We start from the raw sequence: 8,380 nt of genomic DNA, 5'->3' as shown, positions 1-8,380 counted from the left end.
TCAGGGGAAGGGGGGAGGCCGGGGAAAGAGAGCAAGGCACTGGAGGGGGGGGCGGGAGGGATGCGCACGGTGTGCTTGGAAAGAAGCTCGGAGATGGAGCCCATGGTGGGGAAGATGAGAGGTAGGTGAGATGGGGGAGGGAGGAGATCCAGGAGGCACTTTAGGCGGGAGGGGAGGGTCAGGGGGATGCGGGGGGGGGGGGGGGCAAGCAGGCATCGTACATGGCCCTCTCCACCCATTCGACCCGGGAGCCGCAGGGCCCTGAACGTTGCAAGCCTGCCACCGCAAGCTCGTGCCCTGGAAGCGAGGCAGGACCGACGTCTGCTGTCTTCCTCGCCACCTGGCTGGTGCGTGCGACCCCATGGCGGCGGCCGGAGCGGCAACACTGCATTGAACAACGGGCCTGAACGAGAACAAGCACCAGCCGGCAAAGGCCAGACGCTGCACGGCCCTGTTCGCTGGGCCACTCACGCGCGCGGGCATGCACACACCAGGGGCTGCTGCCCTCCCCCCCCCCCCCCCCGCTGCACCAGTGTCTGCCAGTTCAGGGGGAGGTGCCGTGGAAATGCCCTGGCCAACACAATCCGCCCTTTCGGAGGCCATTTTCATCAGGAAGATCGGAGGTGTGTGACACTGGTCGTGTGATCTGCGTCACGCCCTTTTCGGACAAATTGGAATAAAGTTCCCCAAGCATGTGAGTCATCACGGCCGAGTTTGAGTCGACCGGAAAAGCGGCCAGCGCCTGGGCCCCGGATTTTCGCCTGCTCCCGGCCTGTGGTGCCTCTTTTGGCGTGCGTGTTATCATTCCCTCCGGCCGTGCGCACCGCGTAAGCCGGGCGAGGATGAGTAAGTGCGCCGCCGCCGCCGCCGCCGCCGCCGCCGTCACCGAAGGCAGGGGGCCCATGCACCGCCAGGCAGCGCTGGGTGGACTGCGAGGGCTACGAGGAGGGCTGCCGGGGGCTGTTGGGTCGGGGACCTTTCACGTGCCGATGACGCGGCTGCACGAGCCACGGGTGGCACGCATACGTGCACCGGCTCCCCCGGGTCTCCCCTCTCGCAGGCCTCGGTGAGGCGGCGTACAAGGGGGCTCTATACTTGGCCGGCGGGCGTGTCCGGTCGCGCGGCTACAGGCCCACCCGCCGGAGGGTTGGGGCATGGTGGGCTCCTGCCGCTGGGGAGGAGGGCCAGATCGGGGGCCCACCACGCAACGGCGCACGGCCGGGCCCCCGAGATAAACATCCCCAGTCCTGCGCACCGGCGTCGTCCTCGCACGAGACCGGGAAGATGGGCCGGACACAAGCTGCGCGCGCTTTTCCCTCCCGAAGAAGCCCGGGGCCCTGCCGACGCAGTGTGTTGTTGTTTTCGCCTGCCCGCGCATCTCCCGCCCCTCTCTCCCCTTCTCGGCCCGTCTATCGCGCCCCCTGTCCCCCCCCCGGAGGGGGGGGGGGGGGGCCCTACATGGATCGGCGACTTCACGCCACCGGCGGGCGATATTTCAGCCGGGGATTTCCCGCTCCCGGGGATCCTCCTGCTTGACAGAGCCGACGAGCAGTTCCCCTCCCTCCTCCGTTTCTCTCCTGCCCTCCTTCCCTCACACAGCCCCCCCCCCCCCTCCGCCGCACAACCATGACTGAGTTCCGCACCGCCGACAACGTCATCGTCGTTGAGTACGCCGATGTCATCAACCCCAAGGCCGACCTCTCGGCCCAGATCGAGGTGCGCCCACGTGTACCCCTGTGCGGGGAGCACGTCTTTGCCAGCGCGCGCATGCCCTCACGCACATATGTGTCCCCGCTCACACATCACCCGCCTCTCCCTCCTGCCGCCTCTCCCTCCTGCCGCCTACCACTTCGCGACACACGCACACACACACACACACACACACACACACAGGCCGCCTTCGGCTCCAACCCCAGCGCCCTGGGCCTGATCCTGGTCCGCGGCATTCCCGAGCTCGAGAACAAGGTCGGCGATCTGCTGCCCCTGGCCTCGCGCCTGGGCGGCCTCTCCGCCGAGGAGAAGGCCAAGTACGAGTTCCCCGATCTGAGCTATATGGTTGGCTGGTCGCACGGTAAGGAGCGCTTCCAGGGGGTCTTCGACACCGCCAAGGGCTCTTGGTATGCCAACCCCTCGAGCGACACCCCGACCGACGACCCGGCCGAGCTGGCCAAGTACCGCGAGTTTGCCCAGCCCAACGTCTGGCCCACCGAGGAGATCCCCCAGCTGGAGGGCGCCTTCAAGGCCCTCGGCCAGCTGATCGTCGACACCGGCGCCCGCCTTGCTGTCCACTGCGACAAGTTCAGTGCGTGCTCCGACCCCAAAGGCCAGGCAGGGCATCCTGACCGGGGGGGGGGGGGGGGCACTCATTTGCCGGTGCTCTTTCTTCTCCCCTGCTCGCTTCCTCCCGACCAGCTTCTCACATCATCTGTCTGTATCTCCATCCATCTGCACCTGCCGCAGTTTCTTCTCAGATCGCCGACTTCCCGGCCAACTACATCGAGAATGTCATCAAGAACTCCAAGGCCACCAAGGGCCGGCTGCTGCACTACTTCCCGGTTGACAACCCCCCTGCCTCTCGTGCCGATGACACCGGCTCCTGGTGCGGTAAGTAGGCCAGCTGCCTGCGGCGTAGGCAGGATGCCCCTTTGTTGCTGTCTCCCGGCTTCTCTCTCGCACACTCACATGACGCCCTCCCGCACGCCTTGCCCCCTCCCCGCCAGGCTGGCACCTCGACCATGGCACCCTGACCGGTATGTGTGCCTGGCTGCGCACCTGCACGCACGCACGCGTGTCACATCCCCTCGCTCCAAATCGAAGACACACTCGACTGACATCCCTCCGCTCTGCTTCGTCGGCCCTGCCCTCCGCCAATAGGTCTTACCCCTGCTCGCTACTACCGTGGCGATGAGGAGACCAGCATGCCCGACGCCACTGCCGGTCTGTACATCCGCAACCGCAACGGCGACGTCCTCAAGGTACAGCCCCCATGTCCCCTCACGTGCTGTGCCGGACCCGCGCCCCGATGGTGCTCTCTGCCCGATGCTGACTTCGGCGCTCTCCCCCTCCCCTCTCCCGGCTTCTCCATGCATAGGCTCCCATTCCCCGTGACTGTCTGGCCTTCCAGCTCGGCCAGTCCCTGCAGATCGCCTCCGGTGGCCACCTGTCTGCCACCCCGCACTGTGTCATTGGTCCGGTTGGTCTGGAGACCGCCGGCATTGCCCGCAACACTCTGGCCGTCTTCATGCAGCCCAACTTCAGCGAGAAGCTCTACTTCCCCCAGACCGGCTCGCCCGAGGAGCTGGCCAAGAAGATCGACGTCCCCCAGTGGAAGGCCGGCCAGGACTTCGGCGAGTTCACCATCGCCACCAACGAGCTCTACTACTAAGTGTGCCTGGTCGAGTGGATGTGGCCAAGGGGGCATGTGTGCTCTGGCCGGCCATGTGCCCTTGTCTAGAGACACATGCGGCAGACACCTGGCCACTGCTGCTGGGCTGCCGTCCACATTTCATGCATTTCACGCGGATTGCGCACGTGTGTGAGGGGCTTGTCCACGCCTGGCCCTGTCACGTCTGCCAGCATGCATGCATGCATGCATGCATGTGTGTGTGTGTGTGTGTGTGTGTGTGGTTGTGTATGTGTACATCTGCCTTGTGCAAATACAACAAAAGTCACCCTCGCCGTGGGATTTGCCCAGATTGCCCTGCCCCGTCTTTTTCGTCTTTTTTTTTTCCCTCCGTGCGGACAGATCCCCCGCGTATAGGAGCACGTCACACAAATGTGCACCCCTCTCCATTTGTCCAGGCCAAAGAGCAGAGCGTCTGATCCCGACTGCGGCAGGGCGAAAGTCGCACGTGTCTTTGGACGGGGCCCAGCACAACCAAATAAAAAGGCCCAGCAAGCATCCTGTTCCACTTCTTGTTGCACTTTGAGGGGGGGTATTATTTTAGAAGAGGTGGTATACAGCACATGAGCACCTGGTCCCTGTAATATTCGGGAAGAGGCTAAGGGGCAAGAGAGGGAGACAGAGAGAGGGAGAGGGAAGGAAAGAAGGGGGCCAAGCGAAGCGGGCAAGGAAGAAGGACGGGGGCAGGCTCCGGTGACCCCCCCCCCCCCCCCCTCCCGCAAAAACCGTCGGGAGAAGGGGGGGGGAGGGAGGGACGAGGGACGAGGAGGAGGGCAAGCTCCCGAGCATTTCCGCGGACGGCGGGAGAGGAACAAGGACGAGAAAGCTCAAGGGAGAAGAATGTACATCTGATGTACGAGGACAATCCTCCCTCAGTCCCTCCCCCCCCCCCTCCCCTTTCCCCTTCGCCCACTTTCCCACCTCAAGAGGGAGGCGCCCCAGGGGGGCTACCCGGCGATCTGACGATCACCGGCGAAGAGGACACCGCGTCACCGGTTACAGTCAGCGCCGGGAGCACGGGCGAAGTCCCGGCCGAAGGGGTGAGCACCGGCGAGGAGCCCGGCGCGGTGGTGGTCGCCACATCTGGCGAGGGGCCGCCCGGGGGGATCTGCGAAACGGCCGTGGCAGTCGGCCGGCCAACGCCGACGGCGATCTCGGCCAACAGCTCGAGGACCAATCCCTGGAACCGGGCCTGCTGCTGCTGCTGCTGCCGCATGGCGGTCAGAAGCTCACTCCCAAGGCGCACAAGTGCATCCCGGTCCTTCTGGCGCTGGTCCATGTCGGCCTGCCGGGCGGCAGCCTCGGCCTGTAGCCGAGCCCGATCGATCTCCAGCCGATCGGCCTGAATGGAGAGCTTCACCCGATCGGTCAGCAGCGACTCGGTGGCCGAAAGACTGCCGGCCGTGGACATGGCCCCGGGGGTCGTGCCACCCAGCGAGGCGGTCGCCGCCCCGCCGAGGGACGACAGAACTGACGAGTCCAAGCCCAGGTGCTGGAAGGGCAGGGCCATGGCGGCATAGCGACTGGCCGCAGGCGTGCTGCCGGCCCCGGTGGCATTGCTGCTGCCGGAGAGGAGAGCCGCCGTGGCGGCCGCCGCGGCCGCCGCCGGATCGACCACACCCCCAGCCGCCAGCTGATCCAGCTTATGGCGCTTGGTGGCGCGCTCGAGCAATTCATTCGTGGACAGAACCTGCCCCGGGGTGTGGGGCGCGGTGGTGGCGCCCGCCGTCCGGCTGGCAGCCAGGGCCGCATGCCCAACCAGCGACTGGTCAAGACCGCCAGAAGCGGCGGCCGCCGCGGCCAGAGCCGAAGACACATCGGCCGGGGACTTGTGCCCGGCATCGAAGAGAGGCAGGCCCGAGGGCAGGCCAGTGGCCCCGGCCGAGCCCTCGCCGCCGCCCGGCTGCGACCCGGTGGCCGACAGGGCTGCATGGAAGCCGGCCCCGCCCGGCGAGCCGCCGGCCCCGGCTCCGAGCAGACCCAGCTGCGTCAGGGAGGCCAGGTGTGCCGGCAGTCGGCCGGGAGTTCCGGACGTGGCGGCGGCTGCCGCCGCTGCCGCCGCCGCCGCCGCCGCCATGGCGCCAGGGCCCGTCTGCCCGGCGCCGTATGGCGAAACGCCAGCCGCACTGGGGGGGGTCCCGACTGCCGCGGCCGCGGCAGCCGCCGCCGCCATGGACGCCGGGCCAAGTGCCAGCCCGGGGAAGGCGCCCTGAGGGGTGCCCAGCATGCCGGCCATCGAGGCGCTGGTGGCATTGGCCAGGGTGGCCTGGGCTCCGGCCGCATCGGCGGCGGCCTGGCCAGTGGCCGGCGTGGCCTGGACGGCCTGGCCAGCGGCCTGAGCAGTCTGGCCAGCGGCCTGGCCAACCTGGCCGGCGGCCTGGCCAGCGGACGAAAAGCGCGGCGGATCGTCATTGAACTCAAAGTCATTGTCATTCGGCTGATTCAGCCGGGTGAGCAGCTCTTCGGCGATCTCATCCAGCGAAGCCACTGCCAGCTTCTTGGCCACGGTGGAGGAGTGGGTGTCGCCGCGCTCGGCATTCCGGATGCAGAAGCCCACCTCGCGGAAGAGCTCGATCTTGCGCACCAGCTCCGAGTAGGTGCCACCACTGCGGAGCCCGCGCAGGTCACGCTCGCGGAACTTCCGCGCCAGCAGGTCGAAGCGGTCACGCGCACCGCGCGAGTCCAGCACCAGGTACGGACCCGGCGAGTGGCCGGGGGATACCCGGAGGTTGGCGGACTCGGCGGCCGACCGGGTGACGCCCTGCGCCACGCGCGCCCAGGCTTCATGGACGTTGCCGTACTTGGCAGCGAAGGGGTTCTGGCGGACCACCTCGGACAGGAGGACGATGTCATTCTGCGCGGAGAAGGTGATTCGCCGCTTCCGGCCATCGGGCGTCGGGGTCAGCGTTCGGATCGGCAAGGTCTCAGGGTTGACGGCCGCCGGAGGGGGCGTGCTACCAACACCGGACATGGGAGAGGCTCCTGGTGAGTGGCCTGGGGGTGGGTCAGTTCCGGGGCCGGGCAGAGGGGGAGGGGGAGGGGGAGGGGGAGGAGGGGAGGTTAGCCAACACCAAATGCGCGCAGAGGCGGGACTGGCCGACCGACCGACCGATCGATCAGTCGACCGACCGACCAACACGCTGCGGATGGGGGTGGAAATGAGGGGCAGGTGTACCGGTTCGTACTCTCGCCGAGGCCGGGGGCGGGAGAGGGGTCGCGGAAGGGAGGGAAAAGTAAGGCACGCGGGGCGCCTGCAAGTCGGGGGGTGGGGAAGGGAGGGGGGGGGAGGCGGAGAGGCAAGAGGGGAGGCAGACGATTTGGGCAAGGAGGCGAAGCGGGATTTAGAGAGATGCAGGTGTTCGGTGTGAGAAAAAGAAAAACATGCCTTATCAAAAATGAAATTCGCCTTGCGAATCAATTATCATTTTCGTGATTTTTCCCTGGGCAGGTGCACCCCTTACTTGCGTACGCATGTGTGCGTGTGTGTGTGTGTGTGTGTGCGTGCGTGTGTGTGTGCGTGTGTGTGCGTGCGTGCGTGTGTGTGTGTTGCGATGCGAGCATTATCGCACACACCGGCCCGGCAGGAGCGCACACACGGCCGCCCATCCCAAGCAAGCGGCCGGCAAGGGGGCGTGGCGCACCAGCACATGCCCCTTGCGGCATACCTGGCCCGTTCCCGACCCCGGGAGCAGCCGAGGGAAGGGGGCGGGCGAGCGGGCGAGAGGGCGGGCGCAGGCCAGCTGCTGGAGGGCATGACACGCGCGAGCAGGGCGCGTGCCAGCACCGGCGCGCCCGCAAGCCCCGAAGCCCTTGCCGCCCCCAGCCTCCCGCGGGGTGAGGGGGGATGCGGGGAGGAGTGGGGGGAATACGAAGTGAGCTATTTTCCGAGCATACCCAGCAACCACGCCCCTGCTGGGCAACTCGCCGCATACCGTTGACCCCAGACTCTCCTCCTGGGGGGGGGGGGGGGGCGGAGGCTTGGGCGTCTCCCCGGGGCGCCAGACCTCCCACCGAAAGACCTGACTAACAAGATGAGTAATTCCTCTGGCGGGGCATGCTTGAACGCCGCTCCCCCCCCCCCCCCCCCAAGGAGCGGGCCGAAGCCGCTGGATGGCCGCCGGGAGTGGCCTCCTGCGTAATTTCCGGCCTCCAAGCCCACGGGGGGGGGAAGGGGGGTTCTTCGGGTGGGAGAGGGAGGCCGGCTGGCGGGGGATAACAACCCGCCAACCGGCGTGGTGTTTTTCTTTTTTCTTTTTTCATGCCGGCGTTTACGACCGCGCCCGCGCCCGAATCATCGAAGAGGGAATGTTCGGGCCACCTTCTACCCCCCGGCCCCTGGAGTCTGGTCTCTGGGGAGGGAGAAATCATCTGGGGAAAATATGGCGGGATAATAAAAATGGCGCCTATTATCCCAGACACCCTCGACCACCACCCGCATGTGTATATTATGTGCGGTACCCACACAGCCCGGTGCTCTCTCTCTCTCTCTCTCTCTCCCTCTCTCACGCAGGCCAGACAGACGCCCGTGCGTTGTGCCTTGCGCCCCTCCTCCCCCGAGACAAAAGTCGGGCGGCCCGCCCCCGCCCCCCGCCCCCCGCTCCCCGGAGGATGGGGTCGGAAGATTTACCCCTTCCGCGCGCTGACCGCCTCAGCGGGGCTCCCCCGGATAATATGCGTAGCTGGGACATGTGCAAACGGGAGGGACGGCGGTACCCCTCCCCTTCCCGAGCCGCCCCTGCCTGCTCTGGGCCCCATGCTGTGACTAGGCTCTTGGTTGCTTTGTAATCCCCCCTCGGCCCCCTTTTGGCGCTCAATGGGCGGGCCAGCCGGTGGCAAGTTCCCGCGCGATCCCACAATCCGCCGCGCTCGCCCGCCCGGGGTCGCCCCAGGCAGTCATCTGGGGCCCGGGCAGGGGAGGGCCGGCGCCGGTCCGGGCCGGCTGATCGGCCGCGCGCCCTTCGCCGGCATGAGGGCCTG

General features: G+C 67.1%; 3 protein-coding genes across 3 annotated transcripts in view; 1 reads left to right on the top strand and 2 right to left on the bottom strand.

Moving 5' to 3' along the window:
- The window catches only part of H696_04858 (hypothetical protein), a gene marked incomplete at both ends in the record, with an annotated part of 2,084 nt that extends 1,980 nt beyond the window's left edge, over positions 1 to 104 (bottom strand). Inside the window, one exon of the mRNA XM_009498722.1 lies at positions 69 to 104. Coding sequence (XP_009496997.1) covers positions 69 to 104 — 36 coding nt within the window. The remainder of the gene's footprint in view (positions 1 to 68) is intronic.
- Positions 105 to 1,503: 1,399 nt separating this feature from the next.
- Positions 1,504 to 3,621, top strand: H696_04857 (hypothetical protein). The gene is made up of 6 exons (XM_009498721.1): positions 1,504 to 1,716; positions 1,894 to 2,302; positions 2,461 to 2,604; positions 2,721 to 2,750; positions 2,875 to 2,975; positions 3,092 to 3,621. Exons 1-6 carry the CDS (start codon positions 1,627 to 1,629, stop codon positions 3,383 to 3,385), a joined length of 1,068 nt encoding a protein of 355 aa, XP_009496996.1. The 5' UTR covers positions 1,504 to 1,626; the 3' UTR covers positions 3,386 to 3,621.
- Positions 3,622 to 4,280: 659 nt separating this feature from the next.
- On the bottom strand, positions 4,281 to 6,853 carry H696_04856 (hypothetical protein). Its single transcript, XM_009498720.1, has 2 exons — positions 6,589 to 6,853; positions 4,281 to 6,397 (listed from the first exon to the last, which is right to left on the bottom strand). Exon 2 carries the CDS (start codon positions 6,372 to 6,374, stop codon positions 4,326 to 4,328), a length of 2,049 nt encoding a protein of 682 aa, XP_009496995.1. The 5' UTR covers positions 6,375 to 6,397; positions 6,589 to 6,853; the 3' UTR covers positions 4,281 to 4,325.
- Positions 6,854 to 8,380: the final 1,527 nt, after the last annotated feature.

The sequence above is a fragment of the Fonticula alba genome (genome assembly GCF_000388065.1).
Source record: "Fonticula alba strain ATCC 38817 unplaced genomic scaffold supercont2.8, whole genome shotgun sequence".
Lineage (NCBI taxonomy): Eukaryota > Rotosphaerida > Fonticulaceae > Fonticula > Fonticula alba.
The sequence above is the reverse complement of the archived record's forward strand: the minus strand, read 5'-3'. Positions and strand labels throughout refer to the sequence as shown.